The 16,456-nt window shown below is 42.3% G+C and overlaps 1 protein-coding gene across 12 annotated transcripts in view; it reads left to right on the top strand.

Annotated features, from left to right (window-relative positions):
* Window positions 1–16,456, top strand: part of Ppp1r9a (protein phosphatase 1 regulatory subunit 9A) — a 265,351-nt gene that overhangs the window by 230,873 nt on the left and 18,022 nt on the right. For 8 of the 12 annotated variants that reach the window (XM_029534515.1, XM_029534538.1, XM_029534541.1 and 5 more), the window contains 4 exons: window positions 3,453–3,610; window positions 4,126–4,369; window positions 13,107–13,194; window positions 13,285–13,368. In XM_029534515.1, the coding sequence (XP_029390375.1) occupies window positions 3,453–3,610; window positions 4,126–4,369; window positions 13,107–13,194; window positions 13,285–13,368 (574 nt within the window). The remainder of the gene's footprint in view (window positions 1–3,452; window positions 3,611–4,125; window positions 4,370–13,106; window positions 13,195–13,284; window positions 13,369–16,456) is intronic. The other 4 variants (XM_021190961.2, XM_029534546.1, XM_029534545.1 and 1 more) reach the window with 2 other exon arrangements.

The following is a 16,456-nucleotide window of genomic DNA, read 5'->3' on the forward strand; positions in this document are numbered from 1 at the left end:
GCAAGTGTTAGTGATGAACTATACAGTGCAAGTGTTAGTGATGAACTATACAGTGCAAGTGTTAGTGATGAACTATACAGTGCAAGTGTTAGTGAAGTTAGAGGCCACCTTTGACCCTCAGCCTTCGTTTATGAGAAATAAAGTTGACCAGAATCCTAAGATTCTTCTGAGTTGTGATACTGTGATTCTTAAATTGCATAGTGGAAGAAGAGAACAGATAATGGATGAGCAATGCAGATATCTGGCTACCCAGCAGCCCCTTCCTTATGTATCCAGGCACCGATTCTTCTTACCTGTCATCACTGTACATCTTCTTGTAGACAGTGTTCCTTCTAGCATCCCCCTTGTGTAAGTGCTATCAGGGTGACAGTTCTTAGTACCACTCCACTCCTCTGGTTCTTAAAAAAATAAATAAATAAAGTTCACTTTTCGGGATGGAAAATAAATTATGGTTTGTAATGCATAATCTCTGCAATAAAGTCTGATACTTGATTTAGACTCTCAGAAGTTGTTCACTGTGGGCAATGTGCTGTGGGCCACTCAGGTAACAGCATGAAAGCACTGCCTCTCAGACGTGAGCTAAGTGCATCTTTCCTAGGCACAGTTTATGATGAGGGATGTTGAAGCAGACAGTCCTCAGGTCCACGTGGCCATTCAGGGTTGTCTAACAGCGGCACTAGGCAGGCTACTCTCTAGTAACAGGACCGGCAGTCTGTACTTGTCTCCACAGTTTTATGCCTGCCACTAAGTCCTTCTCCAGTCTCCTCATTTCATTCCCTTCATTTCCTTTGCTCACTACAAGCAATGGTGTGACTTCTGTAGTCCTGTGGGTGGGATGTTACACTGTGTTTAAAAGCGAGGATTCTATTGCCAAAGGAACTATCTTTACACACGTGGGATATGCACCTCTTCTGGGGTTTCTTTTGTCATCTACTAACCAAAATTGTTGTCAAACCATAAAACCATCTGTGAGGGAATCTGTCTCTAGCTTTCAACAAGCCTTCCCTTTTCCACACTATTTATAGTAAACATATGGAGTAGATGCTGGAGAGCTGAATTTTCTAGACTAGTCCGAGCACCTATGATTGTGGAACTTTTAAAACACATATCTATGGTATTATAACCTTGCAGTATTGACTTTTCAATACCAACTAAATTGGGGTGGATCGCTAGTAGCCTGAGAGACAGAGCATAGAATCAAAGCAGTTCATCAGCGAGCTGTGTAGAGAAGGGCAAGCTACTCCAGTGTCTGAGCTTCAGGAGATGAAACAATGTGCTTGCTTGTTGTCTTGTGAGTCTGTAATGAGGGACAAATGAGGTGGCATGTACGACCGTGCTTTGCATTACAGAGCATGCAATCCGACTTTGAGACAGAAAAGATGGAAGCTGTGCGTGAACTGTGCTATTTGTAATTATATTGTTGCTTCCATCTGCGTGGTGTTCAGCATCTTTATGTGCAATTAGAGAGTGGAGGGTTGACTCTCTCCCAGTTATCACAACTGATGAACGTTTAATGGGCAGTCGCAAATACAGATTTTATTGGAGGAAGGAAATGAAAGTGACGAAGGTGACCTTTTTTTCTCCATTGGCATGTAAAAGTAGAGAGTCCTAATTAGAAAGCATCCAGTTATTCTTTATATTTGCTTGAGTCGCCTGACTTCTCTGAGAGTTCACTCTTCACTCGAGTATAGGAAATGAAAAGACCAACCTTCTGTAAGTATTGTCATTCAGCCACAATGTCTCCTGAGACTAAAGTACACTGAATTTTATTTGGTAGAACTGTATGCCAAGTGCCCACTGTTATAAATAAGAGAAACCATATGAAGTCCTTCTAATGCTTGTGTTTTATAATATGTTTAGAGCATATCTTTAAAATAATTCTATATCTGGAAATAGCCTGTACTAATTAATGACAGTTGACAGACATTCTTTTCTATTGGTCCAAGTGTATATTACTTTTCTATAACGGAGTTATTGGCTTATTTTTAGTAATATAAATCCAGGGTCACTTAATTTCTTGAAAGTGACTTTGTTTAATGACTGCCATCCTGAAAAGAAGCAATGTGATTAATCATCAAACGATTTTATTTACAGCAAGTGATCAAGTATATCTATGTAAAGAGTAGTTCCACTCCAAATAAACTCCATTCTAATCAATACTCATATTCTACTACCTTAGTCGTTCGTTATATTCGTAGCTAAACTTCTTCTCCCCCCTCCCCCCCCCCCGTATACACCTAACAACATTACAAATGGCAAGAACCCGTTGAAGAGGACCACAGAAAGACTCTCGGTAGCACTTTTTATTCCACCTCTTTTTCATCCTTTGTTGGGTTTGAGTTTTCTTACGGAGACTCACACATGACAGCTTTGAGTTCAGAGCGGTGTTCATACCTTAGCCTCCGGAGTGCTGGCATACCGACCAGGTTCTGCCACGCCCAACTGCTGATGCTGTGGTTTTTATCTGTTACTGTGGTTGTTTTGCTTTGCATCTTCCCGCCTCCCTTCACTCTTTGTCTGTCTATTTAATTTTTAGATTTTTTTTTAAATAAAAAATCACGTGTATGTTTTGCCTGCATACACATATGTGCCACACATATGTGTCTGATGTCTCCGGAGGTAAAAAGTAGGATCAGACCCCTGGACCTGGAGTTACAGATGATTGTGAGCTGCCGTGTCCGTGCTAGAAACTGAACCTGGGCCCCTATGAGATCAAGAATTGCCTATAAGTATTGAGGCCCTCACCATCTCCTCCTCTTGAAGTCCTTTTACTTAAAGATGGAAACATTTTTCTATGGAAAGCTAATGTAGTGTTCAATGAGAAGAGAGAGTATTCAGAGAAAGAAACGAAAGAGAGGCATCAACACATGGCTTGGACTATAGCCTGGAACCTAATGCCAGGAGAAGCTGTCCTGTCCTTCTCCCTTCACAGAGCCACGAGTTACACACTCCGTAATTCAACCCTTGGTCTGTCTTTGTAACCAGATCTTGTTTTAGGGAAATGGGTTTAACTTAAATTTGCTGGGATTAAATAAATTCTCTTCTAGTTTTTTTCTCTTTCTTTTTTACAGAGTTCAAAGGGAAATAAATTAGATATTCAGACAACCGAGACCAGAGTGGCTCAGCCTATTAGGGAATTTCTGTGTTCATGGTCACCTTCTGTTACCCACAGTTGACTGTGGCAAGTGGACTTCATCCATAGAGTCTGTTGGTCTCTTGTAACTGTGATTATCAAACGCCCCAACATGTGTGTCCACGTGCAAGGGCACGCCTCTGCTTTATATAGTGTGCTGCAGAAACGGTGTCACCTGTGGTTTGTTAGACAAGCTGGAAAAACTGGCTTCTGTCCCCCTTGTCACTGATAGCCAGTGGCTGGGTGTCAGGGTCTGTGGTCCCCCTCCCCTCCTCTCTACCATTTTCTCTCACCAATTCTTTTGCAATACTCTCCCTAGACTTGAATGAAGCCGTCCCCGAGACAGAGCGCCTGGATTCGAAAGCATTGAAAACCCGGGCCCAGCTCTCTGTGAAGAACAGACGTCAGAGGCCCACAAGGACACGGCTCTACGACAGCGTCAGCTCAACTGATGGGGAGGACAGCCTGGAGCGGAAGGTGAGCACTCAGTGGCTGGCAGACTCTTGCAGAGTATCATTGCCCACCAGTGTGTTTATTGAACGAGATAGCTGTTTCGCTGATCTGCGCCTTACTTGGAAGGAAGTCTCCTAGATCTGTATTCAATTTGCTATATGGTTGTCACCTAAATCCTTTTCTCCATTCAGTAAGGTAGCCAAAAGCAGTATCCACATTGCCGTATTTCATAGTGGTGCCTTTGATGTTCGGCTGTTGTTTTAATCTAGTGGAAAATAATGAACATCTCAGTCATCGTTTCTGCATACCTTAGGTGCCTGTGTTAGCTGCTCTGTTTAGTTGGTGAGTAGTTATGAACTGTGCATTCTCGGCGGTAAGCCAACAAATAAAAATTCCTTTCCCAGGAAAAGGCGAGGCCGTTTCAAAGTAAACGCTACCCAGTCCTGCCACTCAGGCATAAATTTGCTCTATGACCTCTTATACCAACAGCCCTCAGACACTATAACCACACATATGTTACCAAATCGCTTCTGCCCAAGGGTTGGAGAGTTTCTTCTCCAGAATCAGAGTGTGGTGTCGCACTCCTCACCCCCGTGACGAGCCCTAGGGCCTTCTCGTCCCACCACATGACTGAGTCTCCAGGAGGATCCCAGCATCCAGAAAGGGACCCTTTCTCCTCTGTCTCGGGAGACACTTCATCCTCCTCGCCTTCAGCATCTGATCATGACACAGAAGACTCTCCTTGCCACCACCAAGCCACTGAGAAAGCGTTACAAGAGAAAGGTACGTGGGTTTTGTCTTGTTCTTCCCCTTCTGTTGGATGTATGGTGTAAAACTAGTTTTTTCTCATAGGCATACAAGCTTAGAGCACTGTTTTCCTTCTTAGGTCTTAAGGAGTAAGAGAATTCCCACTGCTGTGCAGCTTGTTTCATTTGTTTTTACTTTTGCCTGCCAGTTTATACTTTTATCCCTTTATCCTTCCCCAAATTGACGATCACAGAAATGTTCTAGAAATGGTCTAAAGGTTGTGTACACTATCGCCTGTAGTTTCCATGAACACTAACAACCACGTGAGGGGAGATGTGATGTCCGAGTGATGGTAAAAATTAGCAGTTGATGGATTTGTATTCAATAAAGTTTTCCTAGTACTGATTTCGATGGTTATCATTATAATACTCATTACAGTGATATGCATTGCAATGCAACAGGATGGCACAGTAAAGATAAACGCAGAGCCCATAGTCGTGAGCCCAACAGGCGCTTCTACTGAAGCCAGAACTCCAAAGTGGTATTGATAGACTTGACTTTTACAACTATTTCTTTTATTTAATGGGCATGGACGTTTTGCCTGCATATTTAAGCAACACCCTCAAAGGTTAGAAGAGAGCATCACATCCCCAGACCTGGAGCTATGGATGGTTATGAACCACCATGTGGGTGCTGGGAATTAAACCCAGGTCCTCTACAGGAGTAGGCAGTGCTCTTAACTACTGACCCACTGTCTTTTAATTTTGGAATATAAAGCAATACTTGTGTGTTTAGATAAATTGAACAGTGCAAAGAAGTATAAAGCATAAGGTTTCCCACTTCACATGTGAGATATTCCTTTAAGGTAACAGTGTAGTACTGGTCATGTTATTTTTTGTATGTAATTTATACAAATATACAGAACAGAAATTATATATATATATATATATATATATATACTTCCATTTTTAAAAAATGTACTCTTACTAATTACATGACTCTAAAACTTTGTTGTACAAATAATATTAGCACCTATCTATGAATATATACATGTATTTAAATAACAAGTCTGCATATGTGTTTATATCTAAGTGAAACCCTATATCTGTCTATTAAGAATCATATAAAATTATATATGATATATACAATGTGTACTAAGAAATATATTCATAGTCAAGACCAGAGAGATGTCTTGATGGCCCAAGTCTGTGGACCCACGTTTTGACCCCCAGCATACAGGTGCAAGCTAGGCCTGGGGGCATTCATCCACAGTCACAGTTGGCTGAGTGAACACAGGCATATCCCTGGAGTTCACTGGCCAATCTGTCCAGCCAACACATTGAGCTCCAGGTTCAGTGATCCACGCTGTCTTAGTGAAGAAGGTGGAAAGCAACTGAAGAAGAACACCTGACTTCCGTTTCTGGCCTCCACATACACACACGTACATGTACACATACACATACACATACACATGCACATAAACACACACACACACACACACACAGGGAAAATGATTAATTATGGCAACCCTGCTGTGTGATTAAAAATAAAACAAGAGACATGAATAAATGACTTGCAGTGGATCAGTGTAATCCCCATACAGCAGGAAACCGAGTAAACTACACAGACATGGCAGGGACAAGACATCGATAGGGTAAAGAAGATTACAAGAACTGTCTAGTCATATTTATAGAGAGCAAAGATGGCAGATTATTTAGAGGTATACACAAAATTTGGGGTTGCAAATGGGAGTGGCAAATGAAGTGTGCTGCCTGGGACAACAGGGTCAGGAAGTGGCAGCAGGAGCAATGCCAGGAGACCTCAGTCATAAATGCTGAGGGCAGAGGAGGAGCAACAGGCTGTTCTGTTGACTCTTACCATAGACTACGCCTATGACAGAAATATTCTGGATTTTAACTATCAAAAAGCACTGAACATACAAAGTTAATGGATGGCCTCTTAGTATTCGAATAACTCCAAAGAACCGATTCCTTTTTAAAAAGTGAAAAGCAGACAGAAGAAATCAAGTCACAGTTCCCCCAAAGAGAAGGTGTCCATTGGTTTTTATATGATCTGAAAAGGAGACTAGCTCCTCGGACTAGGTGGAGAGGCTCTTCCAGATAGCAGCAGCCCTGGAATGCACCACACGCCTACTCTGGGCACAGCGGCATGTCACTGCATATTGGAGAGTTCCTCAGGGGTTGAACACAGAGCTCCAGCTGACCCCACAGGCCACAGAGCCTTGGGACTGTGGCCAGCACTGGAGTTCTCCTGCAGCACTCTCCTGGGCTCCCTTGCCTCTGTCTGAAAGCTGCTAGGACCCCCCCCCCCGCCCTTTTCAAAGACCAAGTCGTGCTCACAGCTCTTCAGAAGCTGCCCACGAGGCAGACACTGTGCTTAGCAAAGAACACTAGTGGAGGCAAAACAAACAAACAAACAAACAAACAAACAAAAACAAACAGCATCACAGCTTACTTCCCAAATGATTAAACGTTTTCAAAACCTTTGATTAATCAAAGCGTGGTTGTGATAGCACCTTCACAGAGCTCGAGTTCCTGGAAGTTCTCCACCATCTCCTAAGCGTGCACAGGTAGTTACTGGGAGAAGGCCAAAGCGGAAGCTTGTCCTTTGGAGCTGCTGATGCTTGGAGTCCCACTGTGTGAGGCTACGGGACAGGGCATCTGCTCTGTATAGGGCCGGGTTGTTACTTCCATTGCTTTGTTTGGTTATTTTCAATGCTAGAGATTGGAACCAGAGCCCCTCACACACTGGACAAATGTTCTACCTTTGAACTGTGTCCTAGCCCCACAACTCACTATCTAAAGACATAATGATCAGAGAGTGAAGCCTTGCCCAGGAAAACTCATGGGGACTTTCAAAGGCAGCGCAGTCTTATCTGGATTCCCTCTGCCTTTTACTTCTAATTGATGACTGCTTTGAAGTTGGCAGTAGAGTAATAAGCAGATGTGAACCTTCCTGGGCCCTTAGCAGACACAGTGCAGGAGAATGCACACATTTCCACCTCCACGGTACTGTCTTATCTGTGTCTCCTTTGAAATTAACCAGAACCAAAGAAGAGGACAGGACATTTCTTCTCCAGAGAGCGAGATCTTGGGTTTCCCTTCCTCAGTTCTCCTGCGCTAACCAGACTGCTGGGTAACTGAGCAAATCAGTTCACTGACCTTTATTTAGTACTAACTTATAAGCAGACAAGTGGGAGGCCTCCTATAACATATGGTCTAGATCGGGGTTTCTGCAGTCGGAATCAAATATGATGACCAAAAGCAGCTGGGGGGAGGGGAAGGTTTATTTCATCTCATACTTCCAGTGTATTGTCCAGGAAGGTCAGGGCAAGGGACTCAGGGCACAAATCTAGAAGCAGGAACTGCTGTTAATGCTATGGAGGAGTACTGCTTACTGATTTACTGTCATTACCTTCCAGACTCTACAGATCAGCCCACCGAGCACTCTCAGTTCGTTCTCTCCCTACCCCACCCCAGGCTTCTTTGCTGGTAGACTTGCCCTCTCTTGAACTCTGTCACCCCACAGACCTGTAGGAAAGACTTTGCTTTCTTGGCATTCTAATCTCATTATCTCTGCGCCTTGGACGGTGTCACCCAGAGGTCTCTCATCCACTGGCTGTCAGATTCTGGTCATCAGGTGTCAAGATCCCCAATTTCAATAAAATGCACACATCTAATCAAGCTCAGTGTGCTGGATCATGCTGCCAAAAACTCTGAAAACATTCTATACCAAAGGAGTCATTTTCTTTCTTACCCTGGGAGGATCAGCTGTCAGGGTAACTACTAGCCTTCAGTCATTCCGTTCTCTCCTAGGTAGTGGATTCATAAATCAGAAAGTTACTCAGTGAGCATAAAATTAAAATCAAATTAACCGGCTGTGTTCTCAAAGTGTGCCATTAGTGTGCTGCTGAGCTGCCCGTTCCTCTAAAGCTTTCTCACATGCCTCAGGGCTCCTCACCCAGTTCCCTACACAGACCTCAGTGTCATTCAAACATTAAAGGAATCCTATGCTCCCTTTTGATGAGATTGCTGATGCAACAAACGTTAATGGAATGGGATGTTCCCTCATTGAAATATAACTCCAGAGCATAAGGTTCTGTAACTCTTGGCATTCCTTGCTGTATGAGACAGATCCACTCATCTGAGAAGGACTTAAAAAATTTAGGTGTGGTTCTGTCTGGCACCCTCAGCATATGGCCTTTCCCTCTCACTGCCTTCTCAGTGAGGGAACTAAAAAGGGCTTTATGATGCTTCCAGGTACAAACTTGACCTCATGTCTATACGGTGGTTAGCTAACAGTGCACTCCGCATTCCACACTGGTTTTCACTGTTACCCCTGCGCTGTGCCTTAGTGTTTGTGACTGACTTAGTAGTTAAGTAGTTAGTGGCGAAACAAAAAGTATGTGGCAAATAATTAATGCTCAACAAACCTGTTGATGCATTACTAAGTTTGACTCCCCAGACAAGTAATGCTGCCGTCCGGATGGGCCAGCCAAACACAACAGCCACCAGTTGTGCAACAAAAAAAGTTCCTAGAATGCAGCCACAGTTTTTCAGCCACATAAGCATCCCTTCAAGATGCCATGGCAAAGCATAATGCTTGAGAGGGAGATTGAACATCTTCCCAACATAAAAGATAAAGTGTGTACTCTCTGGCCCATATGGAGGGGATGTCTTCCTGATTGCTGGCTAGAAGTGTCTTTCAGCAGGCTCACCACTGCTTTTGGAATGTGGAGACAGTGTAGTCGCTGCTGACTGTCTAGATTTTTCAGTCAGGCACCATTACTCTCCGTCTATCAAGTCACTTACAAAAGGATGGGAAAGGAGATGCAGAAGGTAGAGTGCTGGTGTGAACAGACACACAGAGATTCAAAGGAATGGGCTGTCTCGGTGGATGCAAGGGTTGGTTTCTTCAAGCTAGTGATACTGGGTGTAAAAGCCAATCGGCTTTATCTGTCTTTGGCCGTATGACTTCACCATTTAAGGTACTTCACCCTACCTAACCCTAGGAAACCACAAACCCTTCTGGGAAGAGAGTAAAAAGAAAAGGACTGTGCGCATGGGGAAANTGAGCAAAAAGGCAGTGCAGGAGGGTGCTTGTGAAGGAGAAGCTGGGCAGTGNNGGGCAGATTGGTACAAGAGCCTTGACACTCGTGAGGCTTAGACAGTACTGAGAAGACAGCAAACCAAAGCCAGTCACGGGGCTCAAGACTTCATACCACATGTCTTATCACAAACAGAAATACAGAGATCAGATACACTGCATGGGAAATGTGATTAATTTCTATTGGAATATAGGAGATACTAGGTCAAGAGAGAAACCAGGTCAGGGAAGTAGATCTGGACATTCCCATCATGTAAGAAGGGGCAGTCAGATGTCTTATCAAACAGATGGCATCTAGGAAGGACTTTCGGACTCAGGTGCCCATAGAGCATGTAGTAGTTTAGAAAACATGAGCCAGTTGCTGAAGTCTAAAGCTGAAGTGCCAAACTTCTGATTGATAACAAAGGTCATATTGGGGCAATTCCTAAAACCTAATGGATATCTAACACAACACTAAATAAATAATTATGCAAAAATATAGTAATAACCTTTCCTTAGCTCATATCTGACCTATGTTGATTTTTATGCAGACTAAACATTCATATATATATATATATATATATATATATATATATATGTATATATATATATATATGTGTGTGTGTGTGTGTGTGTGTGTGTGTGTGTGTGTGAGTACACATACATGTATATGTATATTTAAATGATAAAAGACACTATTCTTTAATCTTGCTTCATGGTTTCCATGTTCCTTAAAACATTCTTAGCAAATGTATGAGATAATGATGTGAGGTTGCCTAGCAGCAAGCTCTGTGATGGGCAGAATCAGGCTCTTAGTCTTAAGATGTCCAAATACTACATCACTAACAGGTTACAGAGAGTCTTCAGGAAGATTATCTCAGCTCTTCATCTCCCCACTCATTAAATGTCTTCCAGCTACCTCTAATTCAGAAAATAATTAAACAAGCTCCTTTTAACTTGGCACTGTCCTAACCCTTAAGAGTTCTTTAGGATTAATATGGAAGAATTCATTTCATTTGTTTCTTTGGCTTCTATTACAAGAAAATTGAAAAGCTGCTTTAAAAAAAAGTATCCATTAGCAAAATCACCATAGAAGATACCTATTTTTTAATGGGTATGTGTCATACCTATGCCTGTTTAACTCAGTTACTGAAAAGAATAATGATACAAATATTTGTAATAAACATTTGAAGCAAGAAGTGGATTTTTGACACAGGCATATATCTAACTCTTGTATTTCATCATGTACATTTCAGAAAATTATTTTAATCTCCTGAGAACCATTAAAAAACAAGACAAAAACCTCATAGCTAGGAGACCTTGGAATATCTGTGTCCTGTGCTGCTCTAAGACCTTTGGAGCTGAACTTCTGGATAGTAACTATGTGCCCTGTTGTCTGAGTAGAAATGTATCCTGAAGTAAACAAATATCACAAACAAATAATCTGTAAGGTTCATTAAACATTGTCTTAGGATGTCTGTTTTCTATACATCATTCCATGACAAGTCCCTAGACATAAAAAGAAAAGAATAAAAGGAAAAGCTAAAGGCCAACACTAGCAATTAAGAAGGAAGTACGCCATGCTCCACTATGTTCATAGCTGCCCTATTTATAATAGCCAGAAGCTGGAAAGAATCCAGATGTCCCTCAACAGAGGAATGGATACAGAAAATGTGGTACATTTATACAATGAAGTACTACTCAGCTATTAAAAACAATGAATTTATGAAATTCTTAAGCAAATGGATGTATCTGGAGGATATCATCCTGAGTGAGGTAACCCAATCACAAAAGAACTCACTTGATATGCACTCACTGATAAGTGGATATTAGCCCAGAAACCTAGAATATCCAAGATAAAATCTCCAACACACAAGAAAATCAAGAATAAGGAAGACCAACACGTGGATACTTCATTCCTCCCTAAAATAGGGAATAAAATACCCAGGACAGAAGTGGCAGAGAAAACGTTTGGAGCTAAGACAAAAGGATGGACCATCCAGAGACTGCCCCACCCAGGGGTCCATCCCATAATCAGCAGCCAAATGCAGACACTATTGTATACGCCAGCAAGAACTTGCTGAAAGGACACTGATATAGCTATCTCTTGTGAGGCTATGCCAGTGTCTGGCAAATACAGAAGTGGATGCCCACAGTCTATAGGATAGAACACAGAGACCCCAATGGAGGAGCTAGAGAAATTACCCAAGAAACTGAAGGGGTCTTCAACCCTATAGGTGAAACAACAATATGAACAAATCAGTACCCCCAGAGCTCGTGTCTCTAGCTGCATATGTAGCAGAAGATGGCCTAGTCGGCCATCATTGGAAAGGGATGCCCCTTGATCTTGCAAACTTTATATGCCCCATACAGGGGAACACCAGGGCCAAGAAGTGGGAGTGGGTGGGCAGCAGAGCAGGGTTTGCGGAGGGTATAGGGGACATTCAGGATAGCATTTGAAATGTAAATGAAGAAAATATCTAATAAAATAAGTTTTAAAGAAAAGAGTCATTAATTAAAAAAAAAAGAAGAAGAAGATGGAAGTGCGCACATACCCAACACTCCTGTTGCAGAGTTTCATCCCCCTTGTCAAAGTTGGGACACATGCCATTGGTAGAAATATCATACTAAACCCCCTTCTCATGTCCTGTTCCCCGTGGCTGCTCCCTGCAGAGTACCAGCCCTCATTCACCGAGGTATGGCTCAGTCATCTCCAAGGCCTTGGAAGACTTGGGCATCTGTGGTGTCATGATAGGCCAGACAGTTGTGCTCCAGCTAGCTCTTCAACAGCACCTTGAAAACATATATTTGGCTTCTGCTGTGCCCCCAGGTTCTGCCTTACCCGGTCCCAGAATTGGCCATGAGCCACTAGCCCAGGCAAGCTCAAAGAGGAAATCTTTATTCTCAGTTGCTTTCTGAAGCTTCCAGACCTTAACAGGTGATATATTCTATTGGCATTTGAGATTTAACCGGGTTTCTCTCTTGACCCAGTATCTCCTATATTCCAATAGAAATTAATCACATTTCCCATGCAGTGTATCTGATCTCTGTATTTCTGTTTGTGATAAGACATGTGGTATGAAGTCTTGAGCCCCGTGACTGGCTTTGGTTTGCTGTCTTCTCAGTACTGTCTAAGCCTCACGAGTGTCAAGGCTCTTGTACCAATCTGCCCACCACTGCCCAGCTTCTCCTTCACAAGCACCCTCCTGCACTGCCTTTTTGCTCAGTTTCCCCATGCGCACAGTCCTTTTCTTTTTACTCTCTTCCCAGAAGGGTCTGTGGTTTCCTAGGGTTAGGGTGAAGTACCTAAAATGGTTAAGTCATACGGCCAAAGACAGATAAAGCCCAAACCAAGAAACCAAGGAAGATGAAACTCAGACCTTCACTGCCAGTGATGTGGCCAAGTCACCACCACACCTGCTGTGAAGAGAAAGCATTTACTCTTAGTCATTTCCTTTGTCCCCATATGTGTGAAGCTGGTGTCCCTGCTCTGCTGAATGCCCCCATCATAGCTGAGTTTCCTTTGTCTTCTGAACAGGAATGACAGAATGTTCTTACACATTAAAGAATTTGGACAACACTCTTATATTCTGAGATACACCAACTTTTGATTTATGGCTTAAAATATAAAAATAACTGATCATTTCCCTATGTGTCTATGTCCTAGAAGATGACAAATATCCTAAATCACTAAGAACATCCAGTTCATTCGTGTTACAAAAAGGAAAAATTAAGCAGAAGTTTGCAGATCTGGGGTAAGCACCTCCTTCTAAAAACGTAGTCCCCTGTAAGGGAATATTTAAAGGGGTTACCTTTCTCTCTCTGACTGTGTGCTGCTATTGTAGGGCACCTTTGCGAAGGAATCCCAACAAGGGGAAGAAATGGAAAGACAAAGAAAAGGAAGCCAGTAGGTTTTCTGCTGGTAGCAGGTACGGGTGGGTAATTAAGAATATACATTTCTTTCTTTTAGCTCACTCTCTGCCTCTCTTTTACTGTTAACCAACATGAGTGGTCAGTATTTCTAAATCCAACTAATGTAGACTCAGAGTTGTGCTTAGAGAAAATAAGTTTATGGCTATCTTCAGTTATAGCTTTGAACATACCCATTGGCCACTAACTGCAGAGTTGCAGTCATGTGAATTATTTCATTACATACTTAAATCCATCAGTGGGGTATTTTAGACATATTTTGGGTTTGTACCTTTTTTGTGTTGGGGTTTTTGGTAGTTGGTTTTTGTTTTGTTTTGTTTTGTTTTGTTTGTTGGCTGGCTTTTCACATTATTATTAATTAATACCGTCCTGTCCCCACATCCTCATCTAATGGGGTCATTTGGCACTTGGCACCATGTCGGCAATCTACATTCTTGTAAGAATGGCCACCCATTCTCTTGCTGGTCTCAGCTGTTTAGTGGACTTGCAAGCACTATTGACTATGCTTACCTTTCAATAAGAAAAAATTATATAGAACTAAGTTTTGAACAGCATTCGGTCCGGTTTTCCAAATTCCATTCTGCAGTTCTAGAATTTAACAGATTTATGTAAGGAGGCAGGATATCATAAAGCTCTGAAGCCCACATAACTAGGACTGAATCTCAGTTCTTCTTGTAAATACTGGATATGTTGTTCAGCCATCTCCGCCTTTTTTCTCAATATGAAGTGAGGGTAATAATGGCTTTTGTAAGGCTAATGGGAAGATAGGATTGCATACAAAGTATGCAAATGCTCTGTATATACTTGGTGCATAGGTGGGAGTCAAAACCATTAATGATGACAGTTTGCTATTGTTGTTATTACTTATTATTCACAAAGTGGTTTTACATTTGCCAACGTCATTTAATCCTTTGAATAAGATTGGGAAGGCAGATAATAGTGCCGTTCTTTCTCGATGAAGAGTTTCCCCTTCATTAAACTTAGTTGATTGTCCCCAGGTTGTCCACAAATCATTGAGGACAAAGATGGGACTTGTGCCTCCTGTCTAGTTGCCTCTCCAGCACGTCATGCCAACGCTAGGTACCAACACATCTAATAATCAATGCATTTCTTTACAGAATAGGGGGAAAGATAGAAACTCTTACGGTTTCTCTCAGCGTCATAAACTAGGGAAGAAACAAAACCCTGAGAGTTAAAATCTCTTGGGGATCCCTTGTCCCCTCGATAGGTTGTCCACTACTGTTTCATCATATGCCCCTGTCCTTGGTGGGTTGGAAAATGGAGAAAGAATTCAAGATTTAATTAGTTTTGCTAGTCTGGTTTTCAGTTCTGTTGTGTATACCTCCATATTTTGAGGGAATCTCAAGAAACATTAAGTACATGTGAGACTGATCAACTCAGAAGCAATGCAACTCTGAGTCTGTAAAGTTGTAAAAGCTTTTACGATATTTTTTTTTAAATAGTATCTGTTTTATACCTTAAAACTAAGCACTATTGACCGTACTCCAAAAATAAAAAAATAGAAAATAACAAAGCCACTTCCAAGAGAGCAGCAGCTGAGCAAAGCCCCAGTGAGTGGTTCTGCTTGTGAGGGGGGCTGCCCTCCCTCCTTTGATATTTCAGCAGCAGAACAGTATCCTCCTCTCTCGGCTTCGAGGCTCAACCCAAGAGAAACGTAACCACAGAAGCTTGCAGAAGAGAGCATGTTTGACTGAGTTAAAAGTGGAAATCAAGCATGCGTCAATGGTGTTGGTGGGTGCTGGCTGTGCTATAAGGAAAAGTCACAGTGAGCTGGAGGTGGTGTCACCAGTGCCCCTGTTACCCACTGTTTAGGCTGTTTTTGACCCATACCCAGTTGCTAGCTCAGCTGTCTCCAGCTTTGTCTTTGTAAAATGTTAATTCTTGATTCCCACTGGTTCATTGAACACAAATAATTATACATGTACTAACACCAGATAATAGTTTTCAATTATAATTGTAATTTTATAATTATTGATAATTACAGTAGAATTTTGGTGGGATAAAAACAAGATTATATAATTGAAATAGAAAAACAGAAGTGAGAACTTTCCTGCTTCAGAAAAACAATTTTGAGCTGTCAGAGTAATTAGGTATCACTAATCAAATCAACTCCTATTCGCCTATATGGGCTGATAATGGACCCACAAGCTGATAAGACATATTCCCAGAAGAGCAGAACTACCCCCTCTAGGGACTTCATGTAGCTGGTCCTATAGGTGCCCACAAGTAGGGGTCACACACATTGTCAGCTGCAGGGAGGATCCTGGGTCAACCACAGAGAAGAGTGGGGCATGGACTACCTCAGGAGCCTTCTCGGAAGGATCTCAGAGTGAGCTAGTCACCTTCTCTCGCAGGCTTTCTGCCAGGTCCCCATTGGGTTGTTATGATCTGTGGAAGTCGTCAGTCCGTTCTAACCTGTAGCTCTTAGACTCCGGAGGAGAAGACTTTCACTACATTTAGTCTTGGGTGTCACTTTTTCTTCCCCACAGGGTTTACTCTGCGGTGTTTCTCTTGTGAGGACATAATCACTCAGAGACACAAGCGGCAGGAGACACACAGAGAAAACAGATGAGGATAATGATCGTAATGAATAATCCCAGGGAGGAGATATGATTTAGTGTGCATAGTAAACACCCTGACTTGCACAAGCACCACAGGAAACAACAAGCACAGTACCTACCGGAGCCAGCTAACCGGAGAGGTACACACCTGAGCCATGGGCTCAGCCTTAGCTCATCCTGGATTGTAGAGAGGTGAAGACTGGGTAGTGGTTATTAAGGAACCTACTTTGAACAGTGTTAAGAAGTCCTAGTTTAGATTCAGTGGACAACAGTGTGTGTGTGTGTGTGTGTGTGTGTGTGTGTGTGTGTGTCAGGAAAGTGTAGAAGATGTTATGCTGGGTAAGTGACAAAGGAAGGAGACAGCTGTCTTCTTTAGAAGTGAACTTGCATTTACCATAAAGAATGAACAGTGAGCAGAAGACTGAGATGCAATCCAAGGTAGGAGTCCTGACTTTGCCTTAAATAAATCCTCTTCACTTCCAGTAAGTGAGGGCATGGCATCTCA

Source organism: Mus pahari, chromosome 2 (assembly GCF_900095145.1).
Source record: "Mus pahari chromosome 2, PAHARI_EIJ_v1.1, whole genome shotgun sequence".
Classification (NCBI taxonomy): domain Eukaryota; kingdom Metazoa; phylum Chordata; class Mammalia; order Rodentia; family Muridae; genus Mus; species Mus pahari.